At 32.2% G+C, this 16,821-nt stretch overlaps 1 protein-coding gene across 9 annotated transcripts in view; it reads right to left on the reverse strand.

Annotated features, from left to right (window-relative positions):
* Positions 1-1,225: 1,225 nt before the first annotated feature.
* LOC146994864 (transcription factor unc-3-like) overlaps positions 1,226-16,821 on the reverse strand; it is a 105,172-nt gene continuing 89,576 nt past the window's right edge. For 7 of the 9 annotated variants that reach the window (XR_015043285.1, XR_015043284.1, XR_015043283.1 and 4 more), the window contains exon 3: positions 13,559-14,447. Coding sequence is in view for 4 of the 9 variants with exons in the window: in XM_085824611.1 (XP_085680737.1) it covers positions 14,432-14,447 (16 nt within the window). In the remaining 5 variants the exon portion in view is untranslated. Of the gene's footprint in view, positions 1,479-13,558; positions 14,448-16,821 lie in introns of those variants that run through there. The other 2 variants (XM_085824609.1, XM_085824610.1) reach the window with 2 other exon arrangements.

Genomic DNA, 16,821 nt, shown 5'->3' on the forward strand with positions numbered 1-16,821 from the left:
TTTTCTAATTTTGAGGATATACCCCAAGTGCTGGCTGTTACAGATCGAAGAGAATTGTGAAGGGTTAAAGTTTTGTTTTTGAGATATTGAATATGGAAATGCCAGGATTGCCGAGTATCTAATACTATTCCCAGATATGTGATGCTCTTGTCAATTTTGATTTTTTCTTGAGAAATTTTGATTATTGGCTTTCTTAGGTTTTTTATGGAAGTACCTCTTTTTGGAATATATAGTGCTTTACATTTCGTAGTAGAAATTTTAAGATGAAATTTATCTGTCCAGTTGCGGAAGATATTTAAAGAAAAGGTGGAGTTAATTTCTATTGATTTCCGGCTACTTGCGTTCACAATGAGAAGAAAATCATCTGCGTATGCTTGGATATGGGTATGATTAATATTGTCGTATAGTTTTAAAACTTCGTTTGCTATAAGATTCCAAAACGTAGGGCTTAAGCAAGATCCTTGAGGACAACCTTTTGATAATTTATAATTTATTACACCGGAATCTGAAGAATATTGTAGAGTTCTATTGCATAGGTAGTCTTTGATAATATGAAGGATATCCTGAGGGCATGATATTATTTCTAGAATTGTTATGATGTCTTTCCAGCGGATAGAATCGAAGGCTGCTTGAATATCTATCGAAATTATTATTGAATGAAGATTCTTTGATTCATTCATCTTTAAGACTTCTTGCATTTTTTGAAAAGCATGATCTGTTGATTTATTTGGTGTGAATCCATACTGATTTTCATGCATGATTTTCTTCATAAGCTGATTTTAATTGAAGTATACGTATGCGTTGAAATGGCGAATTTTGGTGAAATGTAACAACTGAATCACTGTATTTGAGAGAGCATATTTTTTAAAATTTCGACAAGTTTGTTTATATCTGTATGTTATATGTTAACTTAAAGAAAAGATATTACAAATTCGTTAAGCAGGGAGACTGAAAGTGAACATTTAAATCACAGAAAGTAGTTTTTCAAACTGTGGGAAATTTGTTAGGTATTTATTTACCAATTTTAATAATTTAATTATACTTTCACCAAGATTTTGAGATGATGACAATAATTAAGACACAATAACACGCAGAAAAAATACTAATTCAGAAGTCAAACAACAAAAATCAGCGTTATATTTTCAAAATTTTGAAAGTTGCAAAATTTCAAAAAAAGAATTTTGAAAATATAACTCTGATTTTTGTTGTTTGACTTCTGAATTAGTATGGTGACAATAATTTAAAAAACAGACGTAGTTGAATATGAATGAGCATAGTTTCGAAAGTTGCAGAATATGAACTTTAATTTGGTATTTATTAATATTTCTTTTTATATCTTATTAATAACTTGATAACCTGGTATGTGCAAAAGAAAACGTGTATACGAGCCAGTTTCCCTTAGAAAGTCCTCCACGAAGGCATCCCTCCCTTCAGGCAGATAGCCCTCGTGTGCTTTGCCATAACTGAATAATCCAATCCTGTACAAAAGAAAGTTTATAATTTATACGGACTCCTTCATTGCACGGAAAGTATTTATTTATTTACCATCAGATGAGCAGCTGCACCGCCTTTAAGACATTCAGCTTTTACGCTCAACTGATGGAATCATCTACCAACTGTGTTGTTATGTAAAATACAATAAAATTTTAGAATTTTGATAATTACATAATAAAAATAAAATATCAATAAATAAATATATAAATAATACAATAAATAATAAACATAAATAGATACAATAAATAAAAGTTAAAAATTTAGAATAAGATGTGATGTAGCCGTTCCTCAATAGACACTAATGCCGGCTAGCTTTAAAAGGATTTATTAACAGAGCACACAGGAACGGTTACAAACAAAAGAAATATACATAAAAAATGAAACATTGAGAATAACATAACATAGTAAGCTATCATCATGGCGGCTGGAGGTCGATTGACGTTTTTTCATATCGCCACGAGATGGCGTTTAAATAAAATAGTTCGGTTACAGTCCATGACATGAATAAAATAGTTCAATTACACTTAAATAGGTCTGTTACAAAGATAAATACAATGGTGTTATATATGAAGTCAAATAAAGTATCAGAATTTTGAGAATTATATAATAAAAATTGAAGAAATTAAATATATAAAAACATAATACCTAAAGAAATATGAAAGTAAATGAAACGTAAATAGATAAGTAAATACTTAAGAAGATCATTACAAATTTTGAAAATGAACAACATAATGTATAAGAATAGTAGAGGCTGAGAATGTAAGATATGTAAAGAGTAAAGTATTTCATTATGGAGAATGAAGAGCAGTAATTGAATAAAAGTTGATGAGAAATAGTATTTGAATGAATTAGGATGACCTGAATGAAAAGTTCGTGGAAATTCTTGATAGAGAGTCATTCTTGAGTAAAAGACTTGACTAAAAATCTTGAGTTGAGAATTTATTAATATATTAAGGAGATGGAGTTAGAAAATATCCTTAAATTCTTGATCGAGCTTGAGAGATCTTGAAGGTTTAAATAAAGATAGTCTTGAGTGAAAGCATTAAAATGAGGTAGTAGAAAGAATGGCTTATTAAGTAAGGTAAATGAACAAAGAATAATGATTTAATGTTCCTTTAAGATTATCGATGTTTGCGGAGATATAATTTATTATATTATGAAGATTATTTCTGAGAATATTACTTTTTAATAACTGTTGAAACCATAACTGAGCAGAAGTTAAATTGTATGCTTTAAGGTGATAATCTTTAGTAATGTTGCAGTGAAAGAGATAATGATCTATTGTGCCTTCATTACCACAGGTACAGAGATTTGTATGCTGAAGTCCGAATCTATGAAGGTATTTTGGAAATGGACCATGAGCTGTTAGGAAAAATGTAATTGAACGGTTGGTAGATATTAATGATCTTGAAGGTTTTGATATGAAAGTAAAAGTTCTTCTGCCGGTAGTTGCTTCCGTCCAGGTTTGCTTCCATAAGTGCATTAATTCTGTTTCTAATTTTGTTTTTAGTAATGATATTGGATATGGAATTGAGTAATTTGGAAGGGAAGAATTGTTTGCAGCCCCTTTTGCTAGTTCGTCTGCGAGCTCGTTACTACTATTACCGATGTGTGCTTTAATCCATTTGAAATGTGGTCTATTATTGTTTTGAAATTGAGAAAGTAGAAAATGGATTTCTTGTACAATAGGCGATCGACTGTGTCCAATTATAGCTTGAATACTAGATGCACTATCAGAGAGAATTAAGGATGGTAAAGAAAGTTCTTTTGCGAAGCATATGGCTTCTTTGATTGCAAAAAGTTCTGCTTGAAAAACTGAGTTGTTATTGTTTAAACGAATATTCCAGTTTTTAATATTTGATTTCCGGCTACTTGCGTTCACAATGAGAAGAAAATCATTTGCGTATGCTTGGATATGGGTATGATTAATATTGTCGTATAGTTTTAAAACTTCGTTTGCTATAAGATTCCAAAACGTAGGGCTTAAGCAAGATCCTTGAGGACAACCTTTTGATAATTTATAATTTATTACACCGGAATCTGAAGAATATTGTAGAGTTCTATTGCATAGGTAGTCTTTGATAATATGAAGGATATCCTGAGGGCATGATATTATTTCTAGAATTGTTATGATGTCTTTCCAGCGGATAGAATCGAAGGCTGCTTGAATATCTATCGAAATTATTATTGAATGAAGATTCTTTGATTCATTCATCTTTAAGACTTCTTGCATTTTTTGAAAAGCATGATCTGTTGATTTATTTGGTGTGAATCCATACTGATTTTCATGCATGATTTTATTCTTATTTAGATGATATAAAAGTCTTGAAAGGATTAGTTTTTCAAGGAGTTTGCCCAACGTGGGAAGAAGGCATATTGGTCTATAAGTAGAGGGTTTGTGGCTGGTTTATTTTTCTTGAGGAGCAAAACAACTTCTGCATTTTTTAATATATTAGGAAATGTTAAGTTATATCAGCAGGCGTTAATGAATGATATAATAATTTGTTGATAATTATAAAAAATAAGTTTTAAGATGATGTTGTCGATACCATCGGGACCTGGTGCTTTCCTGTTATTTAGTCTTTTGATGATATGTTCCAATTCATCGATCTTTGGAGGGATGATAACTGTTGGTGGATTAGGACGACGTGTAGAAGAACTGTTAGATGCTTCTGTATCTGTGTATGATTCGATCTATATTCATCTTGTGGGAATAGTTTTGATAAAATTTCTAACGCAGCTTGGGAAGAGGAAATTGATTCAGAGAAGCTGTACATTGATAATGAAGGAGGAGTGAAAATTTTATTGTGCGCTATTTTGAAGGCGGAGCCATAAATTTTGGAGGTAGAAGTGCAAAATGTTTTCCAACTATTAATTTTTGATATTCTGATATTTCTTTTATAATGCGCTCTTGCTTTTTGGAAAGCTATTTTATAGTGAGTTCACGGAAAGTATTAGAGACATGTTACTACTCCCCAGAATTCTGTAGTAGCTGAAGTTAAACTTAAATTTGAAGAACCGTGGATATGAGATTCTTTACCGCCGAGTTTCCGGGCATGTAGTTTTAAAACGTAATGAGCTGACTAAATCGCAATAGCTTATCGCTATGCAAAAGTCTCTGAGTACTAATAATAAAATAATTAATTTCTCCGTGATCGCACTGGTATAAATTATATATCCAGATATGCGTAGAGATATTAGCTATCCAATTAAACCTCTCCCTTTCCACCAAACCAACCACACGAGAGGACTTTCGGTTTGCTGCATATTTAGATTGCTGCCAAGCCGCACTGACACTATACATTTGCTGCCTTCTCCAAGATTCGAGCCCGGGCCCTTTGGCACGGCAATCAGAGACAGTAACCACTATACAGGTTGGGCGGCAATAAATATAGAGTTACAAAAGATTATTAGAAATCTGTTGAATGTGAAGTTATTTGTAATCTTTAAAAACTGTAACAATAGGGTTCATATTTGTAGCATCATGAACCAAAAATAATGTTTTACTTTCTTACAAATATGTATGATTGATTTTAATAGCTTTTTGTGCATACATTGACAATCGTCCATGCCTTCTCCGGGATTCGAACCCAGGCTCTTCGGTACAGTCAGCAACACTAGCCACAATGCAGGTTGGGTAGCTTACTCAGGTGTAAAAACTAATCATCAGTGCCGTTCATACCTGTGGAAACGGGTTTAAGCAGTAGCCAGTCAGTGAAGATATTGTTGCGCAGGTACGACTGCGCGGGCGACTCTGCGAAATCGTAGACCGAAACTCAGTTCACGTGTTCGTTGTGAGTGGTCGGTTCTTAACCACGTTGGCACCCATTCCATGCCTGAAATGTCTCTTGATGAACCTCTCTAGAGCAAGAAATCTGCTTAGTAACCAGTGGACTGCTTCGTCTGACCAGGCCAGCCTTATCCTCTCAGAGCAAGGAGCTCTGCGGCTGAAGGTCCAGCAGACTTCCTAATTCGATTCCTAGAATGAGTTCATCCAGAACATATTCTCTGACTTCAACAAACGAAAGATAAGTGAAAATGACTCTACTTGAATATGTAGTTTTACTTAATCTTAATTTAAAAGTAAATTGTGCTCAAAGTAGCTCTCAAGTAAATTGTTCTCAAAAATTTTCTTTCAATCGTTGCCTCGATCAAGGATAATCTTATTTTAGCACTTTACAGAGCAAGACGTCCTTTAACTTAATTATTTTGTATTGTAAGAATATATTAAGTTTAAAAATGAGAACAAGATGTTCATTTTTAGTCTGAGAGACTGACTTCAGGAAACGTTAGCGTGTTTTCTCTTAAATGAATCAGCAAATTTGTTAATCTTTTAAAGAATTTTATTTAACATATATGATTTGAAATGGTTCTCAGAAAATTCACTTAAACTGATTGTAAATGCAAGTTTTTATGAAATGTGTGTTAAAACAAAGTATTTTTGTGATACTAATACATGTGTAAGAGTCCAGCTAATAGTAGAAATTAAGTTAAAAATAAAAACTAGTTTGAGAACGCATGAAGTTAAAATTAGGCTTCGTAATTGCCAGAATATATTCAGTTTAAAAATGAGAACGAGATATTCCGTTTTAGTCCAAGAAACAGAGCTAAAACTTTGGAGTGCTTCTAATTAAATGAAGCAAATTCGTTATTCTTTAAATGAATGAAATTTATTGAATGTAAACCATTTAAAATTGTTTACCGGAAATTCGATTAAAGTGATTGTAAATGTAAAAGGTTTTGTGGAACATGTGTTTAAGTATTTTTGCGATGCTAGTAAAAACAGAAATATGGTTGTATGTGTGAAAGAGTTAAAAGTCAAGTTAACAGAATTTAAGTTAAAAATAAAAGCTAGCTTCAGATTGAATGAAATTTAAAGTTAGTTTTTTGTAATTATCAAAATTAATTAAGTTTAAAAATGAGAACGATTTGTTCATCTGAGAGGCTGAGTTTAGGAAACTTTGGAGTGCTTCCAATTAAGTGAAGCAAATTCGTTACTCTTTATTTTATTATAAAAGAATTTTATTGAATGTAAACAATTTAAAATTGTTTTCAGGAAATTCAGTTAAAGTTATTGTAAACCTAAAAGTATTTTTGTAACTGCTTGTAAAACAGGAATGAGTGTGTATGTATGAAAGTCAAGCTAGTAGTAGATTTTACGTAAAAAACGAAAATTACTTTGAGAAAGCCATGACATTTTAAGGTAGGCTTACCAGCGAATGCTAAGTTAATTTTTCACTTAGCGCCTGAGGGCTGAGAATTGAATGTAGGGTGTATTTTTGAGGTGTGGTATGTGAAAATTCTAACATGCAGGTTGTTTGAAGCAGTAACTCTTTATATGAACACATGCTGTTCAGTAGAAAACAGTTTGCTTCAGCAAGACCTCGCAGGGGGGGGGGAGATTTCAAAGTTGGAAAGAAAGTGGTGATTAAACCCATATGATGTCAAATGAAAGTACACTGAAACCTGTTTTTGTGCGGTCTTTGTTTGTGCGATTTTTTTATTTGTGCAATTTTTTGCCCGGTATATAAAAATTTCAGTCAAATTGGAACGTAATTGACGAAGTTACCAATTAAAAAAATAGTAAGTTTGATCGGCCATTTAGTTTGTTTCGACTTGCCATGGCATAGTGGTAAAGGGGGTCGCGGACTGCGATACCGAAGGTCCCGGTTTGGAATCCCGGAGAAGGCATGAGTGTAAAAATTCTGTTCCTTTATAGGAGGTAACGGTACCCACCTATTAGGTGCGTTATTATAATCTTTATTTAATAATTAAAATTTTTATTTTAAATTGTTAAAGTGAGTTTTTTTCCTATGTTGATATTCTTTACCGAACTTGCTACAAATGCCGATAGTTTAGGAATCTTTCTAAGAAAGGAGGCGCTCACGCATGCTAAGTAACTTTCTAGATTTTCATCCTTAAAAACCCTACTTATCGCCACAAGTCATGTTTACATCCACCTGTTGCTTTGCCAACTGGCCAACTTTGCCAACAACACTGGGAGAAATTGAATCTATTCATTTTCTCATCCCCTCTACGCGCTTTTGAACAAGATGCGTGTGAAGGTATGAGACAGACCCCGGGTGTAACTTCACCCGTAGTTTGTAAAAAACAATGTATTAATTCATGAGGAATTTGGCAAAGCACAATTTCATGTCTACTTGCACAATTGGCACACAATTGTTATAAATGTTAGGAAATCAAATAACATTCTTATCTGTAATTAAAAATAATAAGAAATGTTACAAAATTTGTATAGGCGTTTGCCCGGAAGTACTATTAATTTCGTTTTGGCATTTTGCGTCGAAAACTTTAAATGTCCGTTTCACTTTTCAAATTGTTGCCACCCAATTTTATCGCCCTGTGTTATATTTAAAGAAATTAAATGATAAAGTATCTGCAGAAATGTATGTAAGTTTCTCGCATTGTGATAAAACGACTGTACCTAGAGCCATCCAATTCTAAATAACGTAATCTTCTCGAATATGGGCATCTGGAAGCCCTAATTTGGAATTTGTTTTATTATCGATTTCATATTTTGTATCACTTTAACGAATTTTTGATTAACAAACTCAACGATTTAAAAACGAGCAGTGGCAACACTATGCGAAAACAATATCTTCAACGCGCGAGACTTTGTATCGGAAATTCTAAAGATATGCTCTTTTTTTAATTATTTAGCGATATTACTGTTAAATTGAATTTTATGGTTTAAGTGCGAAAAACATGTTTAATAAATAAAGGTAACACATGAATCATTAAGAAAACGCCCCTTTGGGCGTAATATAAAATCTTAAAGGTTTCAGTTTTTATTATTTTATTGTTTTAATATATTGTAAATGTTGACTAAAACTGTTCCAATTGCTTGTGTAACTATGTGCTTTTATTTGTATTTAAAGAACTTTTAGCAGTAACTTTTGTCATCAGGTTATCAACACCTGTTAGATTTTATGTGCGGGACAGTTACGCTATATTTCATTTAATCCTCATCAGTAATTATTCGAACCATACACTATTTCGTAATAATCGATCAGTTTCGAAGGGGTTGGACTCCGAGTCCTCCAGTGCTAACACCACTTCTGAGATCTGAATTAATATTCTTCTGAATCTGATCTTCTGAGATCTAAAAATCAATATTTTATTGCATTTAAACTCCAGTGCTAACACAATACAAATTGGATGCAATTTCCTGTGTGTTTATTTTAGTCAAGAAAGTCAGCAGGGTGGCATCTTAAAATATATTGATTCCCAGTGGTGTTTTTTTATTACGGCAAAGCACTCTAGCGCTTTGCCGTAACTCTGGCTAAGGGAAGGGATGCTTTCGAGGAGGACTTTCTAAGGGAAACTGGCTCCGTATACACATTACAGATGGGGAAAACACGCATGCAGCAAGTCCGTTCGCCTAGAATCGAGTCTAGGTCGGAACTCCCAGTATTCAGCGACTTAACCGCTCGGCCACTGATAGACCTTGTTGACCCTCAACAAAAGCATAGTAGGGTGAGATAAATATCAAACAACTCGCAAATTTCTCTTTTGGGAAAATTAAAGAAGAGCAAAGCATTTGAGACTCTTGCATTGACAGTTCGTTTTTAACTTATCTAAAAGAATTATGTAAAAATTATATTATAGAAGGTTATTAAATACCTTCGACAGGCCACGAAGGCCAAAGTAATTGAATCGTACTTTTGAATTGCTTCGTTTGCAGTTTGATGGTGCTACGAATTTTTAAGAGCACATCCAAAAGCAAATTTAACAAACATCATAACTAAATTCAGTCCCATAATGACTAATGGGGTGTGCATCAAATCTTTAAATACACTATTAAGCTTATGAGTAAGTAATTGTGCTAGCACAATCACAAAGAATTACAAGCTATTGTGACAATGGATTCTTTATTAAGAAGAAAGGAATATACCTCAGCTCGAGAAGAACCAAATAAGTTGAAAACTCCAGAAATATTTAAAAGGAATTGAGAATTAAAATGTAATTCAGAATTGCAATTTTACTGTTATCTACAATATGTCTTCAAAAATGTTAACTGCCAAATCTTCGAAACTACAGGAAAAGAAATCGGATGCGGAAACCACATGGCTTTCTTATACAGAATATTAAATTATAAGCAGTTTTTTCTGCATTTCATTTAAACTTACTTCTTCGAGTTATACATTTTTTATAAAAAATATATGTTATTGGAATTTAGCAAATATTCTAGAAAATGCTAATCCATTGGAAAAAATCTTTTCCATGATAAAGTAAATTTTTAAAAACGTCAGAAAAAATAGCAGTTAAAATTAATAACAAAACAAGAAGAATAAATCTTCAATCATATCAATATTTTTAATGTACAGCATTTAGAAACAACTTAGTAAAATACATATGAAAATTAAATAATGTGCAAGAAACTAAAACTGGTAAATTTGAGAACGAACATCCTCAGAATGTTTGACAACTGAAGTCCTCCGGACAATGCAGTATGAATGTCCTCAGGATGTGAAATTGGTGAAGTCGTCAGGACATCCGAGAATCAACATCTTCAGGACATCCTCTCATATCCCAGGACATAGCGACTTAAATAAGACATCCTCAGGATGTTAAATTACGATGTCCTCAGGACATCTGAGAATCAACATACTCAGGACATCCTAATTATGTCCCGGGATATTTCGACTTAAATAGGACATCCTGAGGATGTTTTGTGTTACGGGGGTATATTTCTGATTCAATTAAATCGGTTTTAACTTCGCGGCGAGGCAGAAATACAAAAAAAAAAAAAAAAAAAAAAAAAAAATTCTTTAGAAACTCAAAGATAGACAAAAACATAAAACGCCAATTCATTTAAAACAAAAAAAAATTTACAATTAAAATTAGAGTTCAGTTTCTACACAAAAACAAGCAATTCGGCCAGCAGGCAGATTTTCGGTGCAGAAAACTAAGTTTCCTTTTGGTCCCACTCGACAAAAAGACAGTGAAGGTGCAGAAAGATTTAATTCTGGTTGCAATTTGATTTAATTCTGGTTTAATTAATCTAATAGGTGCAGAAAGATTCTGCTAAGTTTCAAATGTAAACAAATATGGCTGCTATGTTAATCAAAAATCAGGCGTAGCTGCACTTAAACAATTTTTAAGTTGTTGATGATTCTACAACGATGGCATGCAGAGTACATAAAAGGCATAAAAACCTTAACCGAATGATAAGAACAGCATAACCATTTTCCATGATTAAGTAAATATTCGCGATTTACTATCATATAAGAATAAACGGAGCTCAGGGAGCCGAGTAACAGTGTACAACTACTCGTTTTTGAGTTATGCGAGATACATACATACAAACGAACGTACAGACGCCACGAAAAAAATTCTGATCTGAATCTATTTTGGATCAACTTTATAATTGGTTTGAGGAAAAAAAAAGCCCTTTGTGTCTTTACGTAGAGATGTCACGCAAAAACATAGTTAAATTGCATTCGATAGCGGTTAAAATTGATATTTTCGTTGAAATATGATACCCGGAATTTTTTGTACTTCCTTTACTTCGTACAAGGAAGTAACATTCAGTGGCGGTTAGAATATTAAACAAAACATTGCTATATTGATAAATAATAGTAAATGGGAATCAGAGTTCTTTGAAAATTAAACTGAAGCAAATTTTCTATTTCTGTAATATTATTATTGTGAATTATTTAAACCAGCGGTTCTCAACCTTTCGACTAACAAGTACCATGTAAATAAATACTGAAAAACGTTAAGTACCACCGCTACATTTTACAATGATTTTTTTCAGTTTCTCAACAGAAATATTAAAAATGAATATATTTTGCCATTTGCACAACCTATTGGCTGTTTGTATTAAATATGCATATATAAAAAATATATTAGGTTAAAAATGGGTTACAATTTTTACTATCAAAATTTAAGTTGTAATACTTTAATTCTAAAATTGAGTGCGAAATTTGGGTCCGTTTAAGGAAGACAAATTTCCTTGTGTCTGGTCTTACTTCACTTAGTTTTAACAGGAAATTAGGATCCACTTTTAATTTTGTTTCGCATTTAATTTTTAAATATAACATGGATGAAAATCATTGTTCACACAAATAGGTTTGTGCAAAAAGGGAATAAAAAATTAATAGCTTTATTTGAATTGCCTTTAAAGTTATTTTTCGGTTCAGATAAAAATTAACCAGTGCATTATTTTTGAAATCTTCAGTTAGAGTTCGATCACAGGAAACTTCTATCAATTTTTCTTTTTCTTCACGAGATTTTTGAATTTAATAGTTTAAAATACTTTTTTTTTGCGTACCATCTATGTTTCTCTTGCGTACCACCGGTTAGAGCACCTGATTTAAACTATTAAAAATTTTGATTAATTAATGAATGCTGCCTTCTTTACTGGCAAATAAGGAAATAAATTAGAACTTATTTTGGTTTTAATAATCTTGATAGCTCAATAAATCTTGAAGTGTAAAATAAAAAAAATGGGAGAAGAAAAAATTTTAGAAGAAAAAAATTAGGTTTGGGAAGAAAAATGAAAAGGAAATTTAAAGTTATTTTCAATGGAAAAGATAAAAGTAAAGTTCTATTTGTGAAAAAAACAAAAGAAAAAAATTGAACTTGCGAAAAAAAATCTTAACTTTTGCAAAATAAATAAATTGTAAATTTAAAAACTCTTCTTACTTCCTTGTACGAAGTAAAAAGGAAGTGAAGGAAAAAAGGAAATTCCGGGTAATCGCGAAAATTTTCAGGCAGCATATTTCAACGAAAATATCCCATTTTGACCTCTTTCAAATGCAATTTAACGATGTATTTCCGTGATATCTGTATGTAAGGACAGAATAAAACACTCCAAAAAAATTATAAAACTGCTTTAAAACCTCCAAAAAAATTATAAAACTGCTTTAAAATGAATTCTGAAGAGAATTTTTCGTGTCGTCTCTACAAACGTATGTACGTATCTCGCATAACTCAAAATCGAGTAGCCTCAGAACGTTGAAATTTTGTATATAGGACTGCTATAACATGTAGATGTTCATCTCGTATTTTGGTTGCAATCGGCCTCTCCAAACGTATATAAATATATTTATATATATGTCCACTCTGTTACCCGGCTCATTGATCTCAGTTTCTTTACTCTTATATGTTTGTAAATTGTACATTTTTTGCTTTAAAAATGATTGAATTATGTTGTTCTTATCTTCCGGTTAAGGTTTTTATGCCTTTAGTAAATCTGTATACAATATTTTTAGAATTATCAACAATTTTAAAATTGTTTAAGTGCCGCTAAGCCTAATAATGTTTTTGATGGCGGCTATTGCTCTTGTTTACATTTGAAACAGCAAGATAGCGGATTTGTTGCCAATGTAGAGAAACTTAGCTTCGCAACAACAAAGATAACGCCTTCATTTATTATTGCCAATTAAATCATACTTAATCCATTTTGGAATTTTTTCGAGGAAATAAGTGTTTAAGATTTACTTCGTAATTTTTAATACAGATATTTTGAGTTTTTATGTATGTTTGCCTTGTCGCGAAGTGAAAACTGAATTAATTGAATGAGAAATAGTCAATCGTCTGTGAAAAACTGTTTCTTTTTTGTTTTCTTTGCTTAATTTCTTTTATACATAGTTCTAGCTTTATTGTAGTATTTGAATAGAACATGTGGGAACGATTAGATAATTCTTTAAATGATATAAATTTTGTGCATTCTTAGTTATAATATGAACGAAATATAATACTGTTAAATAAACCTAGCGCCAGAGTGTCGCTATGGTAAACAAAGTGAATTTTAAAGAATGCATTTATTCTATTGTGGTTTATGCGCTGTCGGCGAAGTAGGTTTAATTCAATCTAATAAGTTTAAATGAAATGCAAGAAAAAATGCGCATAATTTAATATTCCGTACAAGGAAGTCATCACGTACAAGGAAGTACACATCAGATTTTTTTTTAAAACAAAAAGCGAAGATAAAAAGTTAAACTTCAAAAATAACTTTAATTTTTGTCATTAAAGTAAAAATGTGAAAAGGAAAAAATATGTAAAATTTTAAAAATGAAAAGAATGTAAGAAATAAGTTTACTTATGAGTTTTAGATAACAAAAACACATTTACTTCGAATAAAACTGTATGTACGAACCGAAACTGCCACGGATATATCACAGATATATTTAGTTAGCACAGGTACAAACATATTACACTACGCTTTCTTCTATATCGCTCTCTTTCACTGTCTGAAGTGGCCCGACAGTTGATTCTTGTCTTTTGAGCTCAGAAACTTGAGCATGCAAACTTGTGGTAAAAAAGGTTTGTTAACCATTCCTTCAAAGACTCCTTTGAGAGGTCAAACTTGTCTGCAGACCACGACCTCTTCCATTAAGGATTTTTTTCTTTTTTTTTTTTTTTTTCTTTTTTTTAAATTTTCTCAAGTTTTCAACCTGCTTCCTCTTTGCATAAATAAGACGTTTGTACGCATCGTCTGCAGCTGTCAGTGATGCTACTTTGATATTAGGTTTGTAATTACTAGAAAGTCTTCTTGGTGCTTCAGAAGAGTCAAAACCATTCATCTGAACTCTCCAGGATGTCTGGGTTTGAATCATCAAAGGCCATATTAAAACCCCATTCATTCCCATCCCATGGTTCTGACTGCGAAGCGTCGCGTGTTGCAACGACAGCCGATGGATTTAGACGTTTTGGTATGCGGGGACTGTCTTGTGATATCCAAAGAAATACGATTTTCCAGGAACAGAGTCGTTAGGTAAAGGTACGCCGTCGTCTACAGAGCGGTAGATTTGAGCTGGAGTCGTCCGATGGGAGAATTCTGTTTTGGGACTTTGTCTTCTATTTTCTGATTCACGTATATTGAAAAGCGGAGGTGGAACTATCATTCCGCGAGCTACGTTCCGTCTCTTACCAGATGATGGATCGTGGCTAATTAGCCAATAGGTCTTCATTTCCGCTTTGCCCTGAAAATGAAATTTATTTTAAAGAAAATTTAATTTAAAGATAAAACACAAAGAATGCTACGAGAACTCGGAATGTAACGAACTAATAAATAAAATAGAATAAATTTTACATAAGAATTGAAAAAAAAAAAAATCTGAAAGGTTTCGGATTTTAAATTACGTTGAAAGGGGCGTTTTTCTAATATTTTGTGTTACCTTTATTTATCATGTTCTTCGCACTTAAATCATAAAATTCAGTTCAACAGCAATATCGCAAAATAATTTTAAAATGAGCATATCTTTAGAATTTTCGATACACAGTCTCGCGCGTTGAAGATAAAAATGTTCTTTTTGTACAACGATGCCATTGCTCGCTTTGAAACCCTCGAGTTTGTTAATCAAAAATATTTTGTAAAAAAACGTTTTACAAAATATGAAGTCGATAATAAAACAAATTCCAAATTTGGACTTCCACATGCCCATATTCGTTGGAGGATTACGTTATTCAAAATTGGACGGCTCTAGGTAACGTTGTTTATCACAATGCGAGAAATGCATTATTTAATTTCTTTAAGTATAATACAGGGCTCTAATATTTCGTGGCAAGAATTTAAAAAGTGAAACAGCGCTTTTAGTGAATCGACACAAAATGCCGAAAAGAAATTAATAATCCTTCTGTGCAAATTCTTCCTTTGGACTAATAATAAATCAGTTTCTATAATTGACTTGATTATCTTAGAACAGTAGACTGCGGTTCATATTATCGAGGTTAATGATATAATTCGGATGTTGTTATAGAATCGCCCAAGTCCTGCTCGTTAACACAGAAAATACTTCGTTTGTTGTGATCAACAGGTCGGTGACCGTGATCAAAGTGTGGAATATATTTTTTAAATTGAAATAAAATCGCTAAAAATATGAGCAAACAGATTATAAAATTTGTCAAGTGCCAGAAAAATGTCGCTTAGGAAGCGGTCAATCATTTAAGATTGGGCCAAAACAAAAAATCTGAGTTTGATATAGATTTTCAATTTGTTCTGCGATGTTTCTATCTGACTTTTTAAAGTATTTTAATCGGGCACGAGAAAGTTATGATAATGTCTGTTTTCTCGATTTCTGGAAAGCAAAAGAGTAAAATTACGTTTACAGCTAATACAGTAGTCAATTACAATTTCCGACGTAGCTTTCTTTAAAAATATGTTTCGTTCTGCATTGCACTGGAATGTAAACCAATTTAATTAGAATTCTACTAAAAACATCTAACTAAATACAAAATCTGTAACAATACACTTACGCCAAACTAAGATTGCATTTTCTGCCTAATTTTACATTGGCATGTTCTATTCAAGTGAGGAATGCTCTCTGAATATTAAGAGAACGTTTACTGTCACGGGATACGGAATCGGTCAAGTGATTTCAAGAAATATTATGCGCCGTTCATAAATAAACTTTTGCATTAAACTTTGAAAATACGATTAAATACATTATGAACGGTTCCGAAGCAAACTTCTGCATTTCCTAATTAAAATTCTTTGAAACTTCCTGTTTACATGTTTCTTGTTTAATCTAATTAAATTAGCTTATTTTAGTGCTATTTTGAAGCTCATTTTAATGTTAGTAAAATAGGGTGGACAAACATTACTGCATTGCAATTGTAATAATTTATTTTATTAAGAACTTTATTGGAATAGCAGACGATGCTTTATACAGTAAAAACTTAACAGCAAAGTACATTTTCTCAAGGTATACGAATTATGTAGTTAGTTATAAAAATTTCTTCAGAGGTTCATAAAATTTAACGAAAAAACTATCACAGACTTTGGGATGATTCGGCCGATTTCACTACACGAAGTCACGTTTGCACTACGCACAATGACCCACGATATGACTCAGAAAACTCCTGCTGAATTAATTTTAGGAAGAAAGTCTATAGACCTTTTTTTACTTCCTTGTACGAAGTAAAAAGGAAGTATTGTAATCGCGAAAAGTTTCAGGCAGCATATTTCAACGAAAATATCCATTTTGACCACTATCGAATGCAATTTAACGATGTTTTTGCGTGACATCTGTTCGTAAGGACAGAATAAAAGACTCTTTTCCTTCAAAAAAATTATAAAACTGCTTTAAAATGAATTCTGAAGAGAATTTTTCGTGGCGTCTCTACAAACGTATGTACGTATCTCGCATAACTCAAAAATGAGTAGCCTCAGAAAGTTGAAATTTTGTATATAGGACTGCTATAACATGTAGATGTGCACCTCGTATTTTGGTTGCAATCGGCCGCACCAAACGTATATAAATATATTTATATATATATATATCCACTCTATTACCTGGCTCAGTGATCTCAGTTTCTTTACTCTTATATGTTTGTAAATTGTACATTTTTTGATTT

The sequence above is a fragment of the Stegodyphus dumicola genome, chromosome 10 (assembly GCF_044657685.1).
Source record: "Stegodyphus dumicola isolate Sdum_Otavi_A_Nest chromosome 10, ASM4465768v1".
Taxonomy (NCBI): domain Eukaryota; kingdom Metazoa; phylum Arthropoda; class Arachnida; order Araneae; family Eresidae; genus Stegodyphus; species Stegodyphus dumicola.